Raw genomic sequence first — 18,616 nt, 5'->3', positions numbered from 1 at the left:
TAGGACGTTAATTAATCAAACAAACAAACAAACAAACAAAATACTGATATCTTTAGATAATATATTGCACATTTAAAGGTGTAAAGAAATGTTTTCATCGAAGTACTGTTGTTTTATGGACATTTTGATGGTTCATGTTTTATCAACAACATCGCCTCTTAAAATATTAGGGAAATTCCATCAATTATTACCTTCCCTATATATTCAGACAATAATAAAGTTAATTAAATATTTTTCAGCTGCCCCCGCCCTTTCATGATCGTAATAATAATTAAAATAATAAAAGTATAAAATTGGTTTATCTTACAATGTTCTCTTTCTTCTTCACACCACAGCCTATATTATTTTTTGTACGTGAGTTAATTATTTCGAGCCCCCCATTGAAGGATGGATTACGTCCCCAGGCCGGAAGTCTCACCTAGCCTATAAAAGTCGACCAGTGGTCCCAGATTCGTTGTTTAGCGCCCTGCCATATAAAGGAACTGAGGGAACACGACTGGTTTGTTCGTGTTTGGACTGTGTACGGTGTGATGTTTGGTATCTTTGGTGGCATTACTTCAGTGAAATGATGCTTTCAAAACGGACCAAAAGTTTCACTATTTCATGTAAAGTATAAGTAAGTATTACCGCAGCTTACCAAGACATCCGTAGCACACAACAACATCACAGACGAAGAATTCCATCATAATAAAATGACTTAACTAGCCGTTAACAGGGTATTTTGAAACCCCTAATTAATTAACCAACCAAAAGTTTGTCCAGTAAAGGATTCAGATTAATGTCTTTGTAGTAGTTTTTGTAGACCTTGTCTTTTGCCTTTCCTGAACTGTTTTGTTACATATTTTGATAATGTAAAACATACTACTACTTTTCAAATGATCGGGGCGTCAAAACTGTTTATACAGCATGTTTTATATTCAAATAATGAGATATATTTGCTCTTATTTTCATGAATAAAGTCAAATTCAAGAAGTTTGTACTTTTATATTAACATTCATAAAGATGTATTGCATAATAAGCTAGTACGACTGAACATGTCGTTTACAATAATTATAATAAAATAAGTGATAATGTTATGTATATAAAATCATAACGCTTTCTATATATTTCAAAATTACAGCCGAATGGATATTTCCATTTTGGTTTAAAAAAATCTGTAACTATTAAAGATCTCATATTAACAGAAAAGGTAATTTTAAGAACTGTCTCTTCTCATGCGATGTTTGCTTGTGTAGGATGTTTGATTTGAGTAGCTTCGATATCTTTTGATAAAGGTAGGGCGTTAGAATTGTACCTGCTGCCCCCAGTGCATGATCGTAAAAGGCGACTAAATTTAGGAAATGCTCTTTTCTCTTCTTCCTCACTAACTTTATTCTTCCTAAAGTCTCCCTTGACACTTGACGAATGCTTCGTCCGTTGTCAGTATAATGTGACCGGGTGGGATGTGTTGTGTAGTACCTGTCAGTGTTGCCCTATTGCATGGTCGTAAAAGGCGACTAAATTTTGGATAATATCTTTTTTTCTTCTTCCTAAGTAAATTTCTTCTTGCTATCGTCTGTTGTCAGTACGTGTATAATGTTAACGGATGGGTGTGTTGCTTGGTGTCATCAGCAATATGCTTCAGTGATATAACACTATAAAAAGGGAAAGAGTTCCACTATACAAGAATGACGTTAGGAGGAAAACAAAATACTAGATCACAAGGTTGGCTTTTATGATCATACCATGGACAAAAAGGTTCAATTCTAATGCCCTACTGCAGTATAGACAGTCTATATTGGACGCATGCGTGTGTTACATTTAGCCATTATAACAAGAGCTCTTTAATCCGGATTTTTTTTCTGCAGTAAATGAAAACTCTAAGTCATTGTCTATATATGTATGCTATTGTTATAATGAAAAAAATGTTTTGGCGAAATCTAAAGAATGACAATGCATATTCACGCAAAATACCAATCTTAATTACAAATAAAAAAAAATTTTATCATTCAGTTACCGTCCTTACATGACCCTATGTTAATAGGACGTTATTTGAATCAAACAAACAAACAAACAAACAAAACCGATTTGAAAATGAAATTAACCTATTGATCAAATATCAATTACATTAGATAGCTACATCCTATAAGAATAGTGTGAGTAGATTTCGTAAAAAACTGATGATTTATAGCAAGAATACCAAAATCGGATGAAAATATAACAATATTTCAGTTTGGCAACCATCTTGTTCGTCATCTTGAATATTTCGAATTCCAAAAGGATGCCGCGGTGGCATCATTCAGTTTCTGGTAAAGGATATTTCTGTGTAAAAACATCTTACAAGAAATCGTCATTTGGCACTTTGACAAAACATAGTGAAATGGTTTGGTATTTAAACCCTGTTTTGAAAACAATAAAGGCCCGCTACCTTTTCGAAACAGAACATTGGTCGTGTTAGCAGGTTTGACTGTACTGTAATCTTGATAATAAAATCAGATGACAAAAATGTCAGTCACTGTCTATTTTAATGAACTGTATTGGAAGTGTTAGGCATAAAACACTTTTCCTTTAGAATACAAGACAGAATTTATTCCGGCTTCCTCAGACAAAATTTTTAGAGATTATTATACCAAAAAACACGGACTTCTCTAAAAAAAAAACAACGTAGCATCGTGAAGGTCTGACAGTCACAAAACAGCACAGCTAAAACTTCATATTTGATAGATTTAATAATTTCAAATATTAAATGAAATATCACATCTATAACATTTTCAACAACGGACAGAGAAATGTTTGAGTCTAGCAATGGTTCATTTCCGGTTGAGTGAAGCTCCCATGGTGCAGCGAGTTTATGAATTTGCCTGTGTATCCTAAGAGTCCCTGAGGTAAGCTTCGTGAAGATCTGTTTTGATTCACTTTGGATGTGAAAAATCCTTGAGAATTTACAAAGTCTGACTCTTGTGTTTGAAGAATATTTGATAGACTGTTGAAATTGAACTTGTATGTGTACCTTTTCCCATGGATTTTACTCATAATGTGTTTATCATAGTAATATCGAATAGCACGACTCAGTTTGTCGTAATTCATATTTGGTTTTGACTTCCGGTCTCCCCATCTGCGTGCGACTTCATCCGGATCTACAAGTTTGAATTCTCCGTCAGTTCCGTCCCATGTAATACAGTCAGCATTAGAACTGGAGGACAGGAGTTCGAGTAGAAACTGCCATAGCTGAATCTGACCGGAACCTGTCGACACAAAAACCCGATATGACGTTAGGGAGTAATGTGGATTTGGAAATATCTACATTCTTGTGTATTGATTGTTTTACGTTCTTTTGATTTTCTGAAACCTTACAGCCAGCAAGATAGTAATCCGGAATATCGAGCACGACAAGACGAGAAAACAAACACAGAAAACAAAATCTTATAAAGAACAACTGATATATATAGTGGCCCCTGCAGGTAGGCGTAAGAATTGTACCTGCTGCCCCTATTGCATGATCGTAAAAGGCGACTAAATTTAGGATCTTATCTTTTCTCTTCTTCCTAACTGACTTTATCCTTCCTAATGCCTCCCTTGGCACGCCTCACTTTTGGCCTTGAGTTGAGCGTTGCCCCTGTGAGGAAGGCTCTAGGTTCTGTCCCCTGGCCGAGACACACCAAAGTCTATAAAAGTGGTAGTTTCTGCTCCTGCTTAGCGCTCAGCATACAGGGAGTGGGACGACTGGTTCGCCCGTTGTCAGTATAATGTGACCGGGTGGGGTGTGTTGCTTGGTGTCTTCGGCGGCATGCTTCAGTGATATAGCACTCTAAAAAGTGCAAAAGTTCCACTATACAAGAAGACACTACATGAATATACCGCAGTCTCCCAAAAACACGCACCTCACACAACATACACGCAACACACAGCATACATGGGAGGCCGTCCTTACATGACCCTGGCTGTTAATAGGACGGTAATAAATCAAACAAACAAACAAACAAAAAGATATATATAGGTTATGTGTATTTTTCTCTTGAAAGAAGTTATTTCGTTGTTTTCCTTGTAGCACCAGTATTTTTTAACTTATGAAAATGTTTGTGTTTGTTTTTGACTCATGGGACGCAAAAGAGAAAAAAACACAACTATGGCCAAACCTTCAGACAGATCCCTACCACCAACCAAATAGGCAAAGAAATAAAACTGAGGTCGATAAGAAGAAATAAAAGTTTTGATAAAAAACGGAGGATATTGAGGTCGAAACGGTAGGTGGTGCATCGGCCTAAAAGGAGGAAGACTCTCGCCTAAAGCGACAGAATACATACATGTATACATGCATGTTTTAAGAGAGACAACTCCAATAAGATTACATTTTTCTGAATAAGCTTAAAATCGCATCATGGTAGTTTATTATTTCCAATTTGACAGTGTGGCAGTACCTTCCAATCCGATAAGAATTTCTATTACTTTCAAATTGGCCAATCAAATAGCAACTTCCAGAATCTATTTTAAATTTTAGGTGAGGAAATAGTTTGTAAGAGCTGTCAAAAATATTTTCGTGTATAAAGACATATCGCTCAAAGATCAAAACATAGCTAAATGTATGCTAAGACAAAAAGATTATACCTACAGCCCCTATTGCATGATCGTAAAAGGCGCCTAAATTTAGGATATTATTATTTCTCTTCTTCCTAAACTTTTTTTCTTCCTGAAGTCGCCCATGACACCGCCTCACTTTTGGTCTTTGGTTGAGCACTTGCCCCTGCGAGGTAGGCTCTAGGTTCAGTGCCCTGGTCGTGACAAACCATAGTCTATAAAAGTGATAGTTTCTGCTCCTGTATAAAGGGAGTTGGACGACTGGTTCGCCTGTTGTCAGTATAATGTAACCGGGTGGGGTGTGTTTCTTGGTGTCTTCGGCGACATACTTAGGATATAGATATAGCACAATGAAATGAACAAGAATTCCACTATACAAGGAGATACATAATGATACTTATAATCTTCACCATTTAAACTTAAAACAATCTTAACAAAATTTTACTTGATTTCATAAACTTTTACACCAAATGATTTAAAGATATTTGACGTGGCAAGCCGAAGGCGCGGCTTTCCATCTTTACAGATTCATCCGCAATTATCTTCTTATACAGCACTTCCCTCATTGCATCGTAGCAAAAACTTACCTGAATGACAAAGTTTCCGACACACGTTGCTGAAAAGTTTGTATGGATCTGGAATAAAAAAAAAACTTTATTATTTAAAAAAAACCTATCTTCCTTTACTCTGAACATTTATTCACTCGGTCTATAAACTTGATTTTTTTCATTTCTTAATTAGGCGCAGATAGCTCCTTTGCAATGAAAACAAGAGACCGAAATCATTTGATGTTTCTTGTCCATTCATTGCGAATTTGCAATGTCATTAAGTCATGTCAAAGGAAAATATTGTATCACAGAGATGTAAGTACATATTCAATGATTTACATGTAGATGATGTTCATCTGATTATATTTCGGTTACAGTATTTAAATGTGACGAACTACTTTACATTTATTTCATATTACATGATTTTACACAAAATTGAAAGATCGATAGACAATTATAATTGCATTCTTCATACAAGCAGTTAAAACCAAGTTAGTTTTGATACTGACATGGTACTAAAGACCACTTTCTGGCCTGACCTTCTTTTACAGGACTGTTTTTTTTTTGTAGTTTTACCTCTGTCAGCGCCTGACCGGAAGTCGAGAGAAGGCGCGCAGTACTGTTGGGTCCAAACCTCACACGATTCCGGTTTGTATGAGGGCCGGGTACCAAAGCCTTCTGGTTTATTTTTGTAAGTCGAATTTTCTGGTAAATATACTCTATCTAAAACAATCATTAAAATGTTCAAAATAACATTATATACTAAACCTATTGATAATTCAATTAGATAAAAATGGTAAAAGAAACGGTTTTTTGTTCAGGCAACTTGAAAGAGAGATGACACACAAACAAAGAACAAAATAAAAAACTGCAATTTTAATATAAAGTATACGAAAATATCAATAACCAAAGTTTCGACATTGCGAAGCTTTAGTTTCGTTGGAGTTTTTTCTTTTTTTTTTTTATATATATAAATTGTTGTTTAGAAGCCACAAAACTAAAAAATAAACATTTCTTTTTAGGCTTTATTATGGTTTCTTTAGAATGCAACTTTCGCCATTCCAACGGGGATAGCACTTTTAACGAACTATCTTTATACTCAAACGGTATGAAGAATCATGGATACTCACTTTGTCGGAGGTAGCGGATACTTTCCATGAAAATATCTGCATACTGATGACCGACTAGTTTACACCACAACTCCCGTGTAAGACAGCTCAGATGTTTCCCGTCCAAACACCGGAAGTAATCCATGTTCACATCTTTCATATTATATTCCCGAATTATCCATTCAAGCCATTTCCGAACATCCTCAGTTCTCCAAAGTAATGGATCTAGAAAAGTTAAAAACAGAAACATTTAAAATTATTCCGTATTAACATATTACATAGTTATTTGTCCTATATGTAGCTATCGATTGTGACGTCATAATTTTGTGAACGAAATGTCATGCATGTATTTTTTAGGGCAAAGACGGAATAGACAGCTACTATTTATTTATAAAACCGTGTGACATTTATATGCAGTATATCTTTACTTATTGTAATGAAAGAAAGAGAGGTTTTTAGTAAATATACAACTTTATCATCGGGTTTAACCCGAAGAATAATCTTGCATTTCCACTTTCATTTTGCCCAACAAATTGAGAATTTTTTTAAACTTCTTTAAATTGCTATAAGGAACCGCACGTGTCCATAGAACTACATATAGGAAATAGACATGAAATGTTTTACTACCTTTGATTTTGTTTGTTTGTTTGTTTGATTAATTAACGTCCTATTAACAGCTTTGTAAGGACGGCCTCCCATGTATGCTGTTGCGTGTATGTTGTGCGAGGTGATTGTTTTGGGAGACTGCTGTATATTCATATAGTGTCTTCTTATATAGTGTAACTGTTACCTTTTTATAGTGCTATATCACTGAAGCATGCCGCCGAAGACACCAAGCAACACATCCCACTCGATCACATTATACTGACAACGGGCGAATCCGTCGTCCCCACTCAATGTATGCTGAGCGCTAAGCAGGAGCAGAAACTACCAACTTTATAGACTTTGGTGTGTCTCGGCCAGGGGACAGAACCCAGAGCCTTCATCACAAGGGCGAACGCTCGACTCAAGGCATTAGGGAGGATAAAGTCAGTTAAGAAGAAGAGAAAATATAAGATCCTAAATCCAGCAGGTACAATTCTATAATAATTAATATTATAATTTTATAATAAATTCACATTATAGGCTTGTTTTCGATTTTTTATTTCCAAGATGCACAGTTTAAATACATTGTATCTTAGATATATTTTCAATATTACAATGGGATACCAAAGTTATATCATCGTACTGCAGGTATCACGGCAGTATTTAGAAGTTTTTTAAAGCGTAGAGCACAGATTATACATGATACAGTAGATGTCTGATCAACTAATTATAAGTACGGGCGTCATTGTCGCTATAACGCTGATATTAGGAGAAATAACTCTGTTGTCGAACATTTTTTCATTTTAAACTTAGATTATTTCAACGTTGAAAGCAATCAGGAAGGCTTGGTGATAGTGAAGGGAGAGTCGGTTTTTATATATTCATTCAATATTTAAAATACAATATAAAAATGTTGTCAAATCTTAACTAGTATCATATACTGAAGTAGAGTAGATGTGTATATGTGTTTTCATTTCACGGTGGCATTTGCCAAGGCGATAGCTTCTTCCCATTTTTTTAAAACTTTTTTTAATGATACAAATTGATAATTGAAAGATGGAATGTAATACACGTTGAAATGATATGTTATTTACTATACGCTGCTGACACTCAAACTTCATTCAGACATTACTAAAGGATTAAAACTCATGACATTAATTCTCATCGACAGCAAACTCATAATCAAAAATTGAGGAAGAGAAAATAACCAGTGAATGAGTTTCACATTCTAGAATGATAGTTTTATGTCTTAAAAAATCAAACTTTCTCCTTTCCAATGCATACAACTTAGATTTTATCTTCGTTAGGGAAAATATATAAAAATGTATGGAAGCAATTTATTATGAATTAACGACTTAGGGGCAGGTTAATACCCATCAATTAGACATCCTTGACAAAGCTATCACACTTATAACATAATCTGGTTATGGAGTGTGGGCGTGTCTGTGGATAAGCTTGATAATGGATATCAATTGAAATCATTTGAAGTTTATCCTGGTTAGAATGATATATAACCTTTTCTCAAATTTTGAATGGACTAGCATCGGCCGGTTCCGGTAATCTTGAATAAGTTCGGTAACCTTGAAAATTGATCTACTAATTATAACGGAAATAATATGCTCAGGAGTTCCAATCACCTACGATCTATGCACCCCTGTACTTTTTCATTGTAAAACTGAAGTCAGCTTATATTTTAGAGGAACAAAGCTGAACCAATCACAGTTCAGCAAAAACATCCATTGAGTACTAAGAGAGAGCGACGCCTAACTGTACCGTTATCTTTATACGGCTCTCATGATGTGCATCAAAAGATTTAATTACCAGTTCTGTTCTGTTGCCTCCAGTTCTACTATGATATAGTCCAGGGGTGGATATAACGACAGTAATAGTAACCCCTGGAGTATCGAAAATTCATCTCTACTAGAGTTGCGGTTACCTCATTCACGTGCAAGTTAATGTTATAAGGAACGACAACTCTAGTAGAGTTACGACAACTCTAGTAGAGTTACGGAATTAGTCCGATCCAAAAATTCACTGTACGGAATCAGCCGAAAAATGACGAATTCGAATAGAAGGGCCTTCCCTTTAAGGTCACAAGATGTATTTAAAGGTCATAAAGGGCATAATTAATGGTCGACTAGACCATATCCGTTTTACATTTGGTAAAAAATAACCTGCTGGTAATGTACGTGTTGAACCAGAGTTGGATATAAATCGGAATTCCTTGCGGGGAGCGATGACCAGACGGCATGATGTCAGGGAAGTGTCTTTCTCTGATGTATGGCGTAGCGTGCCGGGCCGTAAACATCCCCAGTCTCTACGCAGTCGCTATCACCTGCTCTCAGACATTACATATCCGCGCCATTTAATGAGGCTCACGAAAGGGGCTCATTCGAATTTTATCAAATTTATCCGATAGCAGAACTCTACAATTTTCACGAAAGGGTTTCCATAGAAATCGCATCTACACGCAGTTTAAAGTGAATTATTTCCCATGTATGGAATTATGAGTATATGAAAATCTCTGACGATTTTTTTTTCTAAGAATTATTGAATAGTTATTCTTTCATAATACGATAACAAACCTACAATAGTCGACGAGTAATTACAGAAAACGTTATTCATGAATCAGTGAGGCTCACAATATGGTTACCTTAACATTACTAAAAATGTATTTCCAGAACATATACCGTAGTCGTGCTTCCGGTTTTCCTCTGCCGCAATATTCTGGCACATCATTAAATAAAATTATCCGTTTCCCCAAAATGAAATTATGTATTTGATTTTGATACTGAACATCACTGACACATACTGCTAAAGACCATCGAATCATCCTCGATATCACAGGGCTTGCTATCCACCCCTGGACTAAGCCATATTAAATTTTAAAGGTTACGTGTGCGACAAGATTGGAGACAGGTAAGTACATAAAAAGAGTCAGTACAATGTATGGATTTGAAGTTGAGCGTCGTTCTCTGTAATCTTTAAAGGAAGTCTCTGTGATTGGTCAGTTTTTTTCTCCTGAAAAGCCATTAGTGTTTTGCTATGATATAGTCCAGGATGGATATGACGACAGTGAAAATAACCCTTGGAATGTCGAGGATTCAATCGGGACAGGATAGTGAAATATATATGCTATTCTGGTTAATCAGCACATGGCAAAATAAAGGTTACTCTTGGTAATAAAATAACTTCATGCCCGAGCTTATCTACCGCATCCTTGATACCCTAGGGGTACTATACCCTAGGGGTACTATTGTTACTTTGATAGTAACCCCTGGAGAGTCGAGGATGAATGTACCACAAAAGTTTTACTTGTAATTGTTATGGAATTTATAAATATAAACTTTATTTATTTTACATCGATTGAGAAACAAGTTACACAACTTAAATAAATCACTCTCCATGGCCCGGATGTTAGCGCGCGAGGGGTCTTAGTGTGGGAGGAAACCGGAGTGCCCGGAGAAAACCCACGTGAACGGGCAGGTGACCCCTGACCTTTTCACGTCCATGCCGGGGATCGTACCCCGGCCGGCTAGGTGAAAGGCGAGCGGCTTAACCACTACACCACCCGATCACCCAATATGGAATTTATAGAAGCCATTAAGATTTGATATCGCAGACGCGTAAATTCTAAATATGAAAAAATGTATCTCTAACTACTAAATGTGGTTGTCAACAAAATAGTATATGGGATTTAAGCAAAAAAAGACTGAGAGACATGAAATTAAGCATGATATCAAGGAAGTATATCACAGGAAATATCAAACTTTTTATATTCTTTGGTATGAAACACACGTAATACGCTATGCGAGGTGTTTTTGTATTCTAGGAATATTGAATTTTCACAACAAATCGGTTAGAGCTATTTGTCACGCAAACTTGTCGTTAGCAAACTAAACAAATAACACGATGCCAGTCTCTCTTCTGTCTTTTGATTCTGCTTTTCTCTTTAAATGGAGTCACATATAAAAATCCTATCACATCCACAACATATTAAGATATTTAAAGAGAACGCCGAAATTCGTAAACCACAACAAATTTAACAGGAACAATCAAATAATTAAAAACACAGGATTTGTATGTTTACTGCCAACGCTTGCCTACAAAGTTCATTGATTAAGTTGGAGTGATTAAAGTGCTATAGCGTCCAAAACTGGCTCTTCATATCTGGGTATTGTATAAACGGTATTGTTTGGCGTTTCGGGTTGCTCAACTTTTCTCCGACTCCTAACTCGTAACTTAAATGACTCTATCTTGCTAAAAGGACTGGCCCTGCAGGTAGGGTGTTAGAATTGTACTTACTGCCCCCATTGCATGATCGTTAAAGGCGACGAAATTTAGAATATTATCATTTCTCTTTCTAACTGACTCTATTCTTCCTAACGTCTCCCTTGACACCGCCTCACTTTTGGCCTTTTGTGGAACACTCGCCCCTTTGAGTTTGAGGTAGGCTTTGGGTTCTGTCCTCTGGCCGAGACACACCGAGGTTTATAAAAGTGGTAGTTTCTGCTCCTGCTTATCGCTCAGCATACAGAAAGTAGGACGACTGGTTAGTCTATCACGTGTCAGTATAATGTGACCGGGTGGGATGTGTTGCTTGGTGTCTTAAGCGGCATGCTTCAGTGATAGAGCACTTTAAAAAGGGCAACAGTTCCACTATACAAGAAGACACAACACGAACATACCGCTGTCTCCCAAAACACGCACCTCCCACTACATTCACGTTACACTCCGCATGTATAGGTAAATGGAGGCCGTCCTTACATGACCTTGGCTGTTAATAGGACGCTAATTAATAAACTGATAAAACAAACACAAAGCTAAAAGCACGCCAAACAAATCAAACCTTGACAAGAAGTTTCATCGCAGACTACAAATAAAAAAAAATGTCCGGAAATAGAATAAACAAGAAAAGGTGTACGCTCATCATAACCGTCTCACAGTTTGTTTATAGTGCACTCACATTTTTGTGTTATATCTCCATACTAATACGATAATTGTGCTGATTGTGTGAAAACACACAGCCACTTTTAATGCATTTGATGCAAAAAGTGTCGGACAAATGCAAAAAAAAGTATAAAAAGGGAACTCACCTGTCGGTATATATGAGGGTAAACATCCAGGTCGACCTTTGACCTTTGACTGTTGATTCGCATGACCTGGAGGGGTGTAATGTTGATCACACGACCACGCGTCGCGTGGAAACATTCTCATGGCGGAAACCTCGGTATTTGGTCCGTCATTCCAAAAAGTTTTGGCGGGAACATACTTCATTCTGGGTTTGGGGATGTAGTCCTGTCGACAAGTATTCTGGAGGTAACATACGGGTTCTGGACCAAGTGTCTTCGGGGGTAGCGGCTGGAGGGGAGAGCCTTGTTGGAGATTTGGATATAAGGAATATACCGGAAATTGCACTGATGGGCTTGTAGCATTATACATAGTCTGTTCCATGGCAACAGCATGCAATATTTTTCTGATAAAAACAAACAAATGAAATGTTTTTTAAGATATGGAGATTCAAATTAAGGTAATTTTCGCGCGACGTTAACGTTAAATTCTTTATTGGCATATTGAAAGAGATCTAGGCAGACGTTAAACCTGAAAAAGAAAAGGCTCAAGAATTTAGTGGCATGTATCGCAAATTTTTCAAATAGCCATTCAAATTCTGATGTCAGTTGTGTTATACCAGAAATTAACCAGATATAGTTAACACGACCCAAACATCTGAATTCGGAAAAAATACATGGCAATGGTTCAACAAAAGAAATATATAATGATAGGCCAACACCAGTTTTGTAATCCTGAAGATAAAAATCTTACCATTAAGAATAAACTTCATAATAAACTCCATCTTATTTGACAAACATTCTTCCTCCCAAATGTGACGAACATACTGCGATAAATAATGCACTCTTGTTACAGCCGATAGTAACAGTGCGCATTTCAATCTTTTACTTCGTCATCAATAAGATGATGGAATGATTTTCCAAATAATGTCAGAGAGCAATCATTTGTTTATTAGTACATGCACATTTTTTACATTCAATTCAACTAAATGTTAATTATTTACCCAGCTTTTATTTCATTGGGAAAAGACAATGTTATATCTTACCTACAAGGCTTCAGCATCATGTTAGCAGTTTGAATAATGACTTATATATAAAGTTTAAGTGTTATATGTCATAACAGGGCGAATATTTTACACATGTTATTTTTTCTTCAGTGACCAATTGAAAACCAACAGGTTTGATGATTAAAGCTGCGATAACCATTCAAATGGACAGACAAACATGTATGTTGCCTTTTAAACCTTGAAATCCCTGTTTTTTATGCCTTGTGTAAGTTAAAATGAAAAACATACCTGCAGAAATCATAATTACTTATACCACTATAAAATATATACAATAAAATTGTGCTTCACGTCTGAACGTACACTCCTTTCACTGCACTGTAGATGAAATACAATGATTGTTTGCTGCCAAAAATCTTTTTCAGCTCTTATTTGTAAAATGAAAATCTAAGCATTGTAAGTATTGTATTGCTCGAAATGTTAATAGCTCTTGGTACTGAATGATATAATAAAAGCTTTTCTTGATTCGTGGGCATGAAGATTACGACACATATAACTTAATGACCCGTGGTGTGAACGTAGTGCAATACTTTTCAATGCAGTCAAAGCTAGGCAACGTCATATTATTCTTCATAATGTTCCACACAATGGCCTTATTTCAATTGATATTTTTTTAATTTTTATTTTATGGTTCTCCAAACTTGTCTGATGTGAAAAACTAAAATGTTTCATACTGTACATACGTACATACCTTTTTCCATTTTTACTTTTCTATATTTTTCTCTATACCCCAATATAAATACCTGTTTTGTTGTCATGAATATTGTATAACAATATGTCGTTGATAAGCCATCGATAAGTTACAAATAAAAAAGCCAAAAAAAAGTGCGCTTCGGTCCTGCTAGTATGACAAATGCGATTTAAGCTGTGCTATGAAAACCAGGGAATAAGGAGGATATCCGTCTTCCTTCATCTGGAGATCTCGAATCTTTGTACTTATCATAATTAAGGGAAAGTGGTCAACAGTTTTGGAAAGAGCTGCTTAAACAATCATTGGCGAAATAGAAAACAAAAAAATACCAATTCTTAAAATCCAGTCCCCATTTGTAGAATGGCCATACATATAGTGTGCTAAACAAATAAACATTATTGCCATATTAGCAACAGGATCGGCCACAAGTTAATTCTAACTTACAAACGGACTCTCCATTACAATGTACAACACATTTAAATATACATTATAAGATGGCTTTATATTATAAATATTATATCATAATTATTTCTTAAAGGGAACGGATTAGAAAGAAGGAAGAGATAGATAAAGAGAGAGGAAGAGAGAGATAGATAAAGAGAGAGGAAGAGATAGATAGATAAAGAGAGAGGAAGAGATAGATAGATAAAGAGAGAGGAAGAGAGAGATAGATAAAGAGAGAGGAAGAGATAGATAGATAAAGAGAGAGGAAGAGAGAGATAGATAAAGAGAGAGGAAGAGATAGATAGATAAAGAGAGAAGGGAGAGATAGATAGATAAAAAGAGAGGAAGCGATAGATAGATAAAGAGAGAGGAAGAGATAGATAGATAGATATAGAGAGAGGAGGAGATAGATAAAGAGAGGGGAAGAGATAGATAGATTAAGAGAGAGAAAGATGAGTGGATATAATATCAAAAATCTTAAATGATCCTGACAAGTTTAGTAAATATATATAAAACACAAAAATATATAATTGTAAATGCTTTCTTTATTTTATAAATTTAAACAATGGCAGAAAATATTTTATTTTAATTATTTAATTAGAATGGACGAAATAATTCTATAATCTATTGATAAAAAGCCAGAAAACCGAAGTGAAGTCGATTTATGAAAAAATAATGTTAAAGATGCTCCACCGCCGACAGAGCATCAATGATATTCATCATTTGAACAATAATTGGTGTTTAATTGTGCATATATATGTCTAAATCACACAAAAAATAATATAAAATGATTGATTTCGCCTTTGGTGCATGCGTAATCAGTACTTCATTCCATATAGGATATAGTGCCATGGAATTTTTTCTAGGTGCAATAGTTATTTTTCATATTTTTAACTTGAAGTCAAATTAAAAAGCTCAAACTTTTCAGTGTTGGTAACGGGGTAAAGTAAGTAACTTTTGTAACTTAAGAAAAATACTTAATCGTCTGCTCCTATTTTTGATAGTGAAAAACAACAACATTTGTCAGTGGTGGAGCATCTTTTATGAATCCATTAGATATCTCCGGATTACACAAGTTCAACAGCCATTCTTGTAAAGATAAAGGCTTTGAAACAAAACTGATTTATCAAACTGTCCAGATATACAGATAACTTTGTAAATAAAAAGGTTAATTATGATAGAGAAAAGATTTTTAACATTATCTAACATAAAAAATATGGAAATATGTGATGATACTTTATTATTGATAATTATTTTTTGAACATATAACATGAATTCAGGTTTGAAATGCAATAATATTAACACATTATATAAAGAAACTTTATTGCTATTAATTTTCTTATTTTAACTAATTTTCCGTAGATATGACGTTCAAAAACATGTGTAAACTTGACAACAATAGTTAATATATCAGATATCATGACAATCAATTATATCCTTACTAAGTTCTTCTTGTAGCTTGTTTTGATGTTAATATATCAGATATCATGACAATCGAATTTATTCCTTACTAAGTTCTTCTTGTAAAATATCAGATATCATGACAATCGAATTTATTCTTCTAAGTTCTTCTTGTAGCTTGTTTTGATGTTTCCTGTTCGAAGAGTTAATGAATTGAGTTGTAAACAAGAAAAATATAATATAAAAACAAGATTACAAAAACTTCTGTCTGTTATAATACGTCATGTGAAACATATGGATACACACACAATACATAAAATCTAAATTGTATATAGGAATATATATCATGGAATTATATTAGTGTTTTAATTTGAAAATCTGACATAGATACAATTCATATAATGTCTATCCAATCAATTGCACTTAATCAGATATACTTAATTCCGAATTTGTTTAACACTAACTAAACACGCCTAAGATTAGGAAATACGAGCATTAATTGAAATCATAGCATCCTTACCTTTCGCCCGGGGACTTCGAACATCCAACGCTTCCGATCCCGGATCAACTCATCGGAAATTCCAATAAACGGAGGAAGACATTAGCTCCGGATACTGCTCCGTCAATCATCAACATGCTCTTGTCTCGGGAACGGAAGCCACGCCCACATCATCCATTACGTCGCACGTGCGGTTCTTCTTTTAATTGTCCAATATAATTGCAATCATGCCATTTTGTCTTTTGATTTGCTAATCGTTTCGTTTTATTATTTCCTTTGCCGATAAAGAGATAGGATCTTTTTAATCAGAACTCTTTAATGGGACAAGGGCATGAAGTGATCATTTAGGACATCATAGTGAGAATCGGAGATAGTCTGTCTGAATAAAATCTTAGTCTTAGATAAAATAATTAACGTTTGTTTTAACTTAGAACATATTTATAAGACGTCATATTTCATAACCTCGAATATATTTAGCGGAGCGAAAATTTCTATAATAATTTTGATTGCTTTTTTGTACATTTTACTCTGTCAATTATCAATTTTGATCAGAGCTGATAAAATGAGCAATTTCATATTCATTTCGTTCTTCATATTAAACTGAACACCTGTTTATATACAATTGCAGTTAGCGAGTCGATAACAAATCGATTTCTCCTTGAAGATACAGATGTTGTTTATCACGTGAAATCACGAGAACGGAGCTAAGGTAGTGATCCGCTTCAATATTCACGTTAATTTATAGAATCTTATTTTAGTCAATCAGAGTAATGAATTTTTGGATAAATGAGAAAAAAATTAATTTCTATGATACCTACATATATTTGAATAATTGTATTTATATAAATGCCTGTACGTTCACATTTTGGATTTTCAATTAATCTCGAATGCTAATATTTTTGCTTGGCAATGTTATTGTGCGGAGTTCTAACGTCTCTCCGGACTACTTCATTAGTGTGAGTCGCCTGCTTCCGCGTGTACAGTTATCAGATCGATCTTACATCGATGCTCATCTAGCCACGTAACTCGTATAGATTATGAATTATCTCGACACTTTCCATTTCGGAAATGTTCAACTTTAAAAGTCACGGAATCCATTTCCGTCTTAATGTGTACACCGAGCAGGTGCTAGATTCTCGTGTCGCCAGGCTTCAAAGGGACAAACGCGATGGGTCGGCTCCATTGTCTTAGACAAATTACTCCTTTAGTGTTCTTATCGCGGCCTCTTCATGTCTATCGTCATTAACGATGAATATTTAATGGAGAATTGTTAAGATGTCTATTTGGTCTCCTTTTATCCTACCCTGTCCGTATATACCGCTATTGGAAAATGTTACAGGAAATTCTATGTATTGAGTCGGATTCAGACTGTAAATCCGTAAATATTGTAGAATGTAATTGCGATAATAGACGACCCATCACTAAATACCTCCCAGCGATGTTAGGTTAACACTGTCATTCAAATGAATGGCTAATGGTGCGATCACCATGATGTATCAATAAAAACTCGTTTAATGTGTGAGCGCAACTGTGGTGCTACCTTTCCTTTAGGTTTCAGTCGGTATGACCTTAGGCCAAATAGTTGGCTGCCAACACCTTAATGTATATTGAAATATATTCTGAGTTTCCTTTGACCCTGTCATTAGACTTTGACATTCGAAATGTTTGGTTTAGTAATAGAATGGATGACTAGGTTGTTTTTTTCTTTAACATATCAGTTCAGTTTTTTATTACTTTGAACCAGACATGCATTCACGCAGATAATGATGCATTGCAGATTTAAACATAGATGTATCAATTAACACGCCTTCTGTTACTAAGGTTTTGATGCGTACCCGTAACCCTTTCTTTGATATAGTAAACAGTACTTGTTGAATAGCCATTTCACGAATGATACGTTCCGGTGATAACCAACCGAACCTGGGAGGTTACCATAGTAATAAGGTAATACCCCCTGCTCAAGGCCTTAGGTTAGTAAATGTAATAGGTGTTACACCATCAACGGGGAACTGCACCCAGAGAAACCAGGGTTAAAGCACCACTATGCTCCGTTATCCGACTGCAACTCATGCAGTGTAGGCTGATTATAATTACGTGGGTACATACATTTGGACCTAACTTTGCGGGTCTAGATTAAAACTGGAACTTTGTTAACATTGTGTGACCATAGGACTGATTCTTAGGATAAAACAAAGGACAGAATAAGTCATTACCAGACTGTTTTAATGTTGAGGTTTCCATATCAACCTTTTATTATAGTGAAGAAACCATACAGCGCAGGATGATTGAACAGAGATAACCCCAAGTCAATCGGCTCCACTATGAGGTTTTGTATGCTCTAAATCATCACTAGCGTCTATAGGCGATTATTTCAGTATTTACAGCACCGATAGACATGTGAGAAAAGTAAAAGTTCGTCTCCAACTTGGTACAAGAATGACACATACAATGTTCCTTCAGGAAACGTTTTAGCTCATCAAATATGAGGCATGGAGAAGGATAATTGATGAATTCGTCACATCCTTGGGGATCTGGATCTGGATTACTTAAGACCTCGTGGTTATAATGGTTAATGTGGCTGGATATGTTTCTCGTGTACTGTTTGGACCTACGGGGCAAACCATGACATATTCAATGTGTCAATATCTAAAC

The 18,616-nt window shown here is 35.4% G+C and overlaps 1 protein-coding gene across 1 annotated transcript; it reads right to left on the bottom strand.

Annotated features, from left to right (window-relative positions):
* Positions 1-2,689: 2,689 nt before the first annotated feature.
* Positions 2,690-12,267, bottom strand: LOC138316964 (transcriptional regulator ERG-like). Its single transcript, XM_069258597.1, has 5 exons — positions 11,893-12,267; positions 6,233-6,436; positions 5,679-5,825; positions 5,142-5,189; positions 2,690-3,224 (listed from the first exon to the last, which is right to left on the bottom strand). The coding sequence occupies exons 1-5, from the start codon at positions 12,248-12,250 to the stop codon at positions 2,779-2,781; spliced, it is 1,203 nt and encodes a 400-aa protein (XP_069114698.1). The 5' UTR covers positions 12,251-12,267; the 3' UTR covers positions 2,690-2,778.
* Positions 12,268-18,616: the final 6,349 nt, after the last annotated feature.

Source organism: Argopecten irradians, chromosome 2, assembly GCF_041381155.1.
Source record: "Argopecten irradians isolate NY chromosome 2, Ai_NY, whole genome shotgun sequence".
NCBI lineage: Eukaryota > Metazoa > Mollusca > Bivalvia > Pectinida > Pectinidae > Argopecten > Argopecten irradians.
The sequence above is the reverse complement of the archived record's forward strand: the minus strand, read 5'-3'. Positions and strand labels throughout refer to the sequence as shown.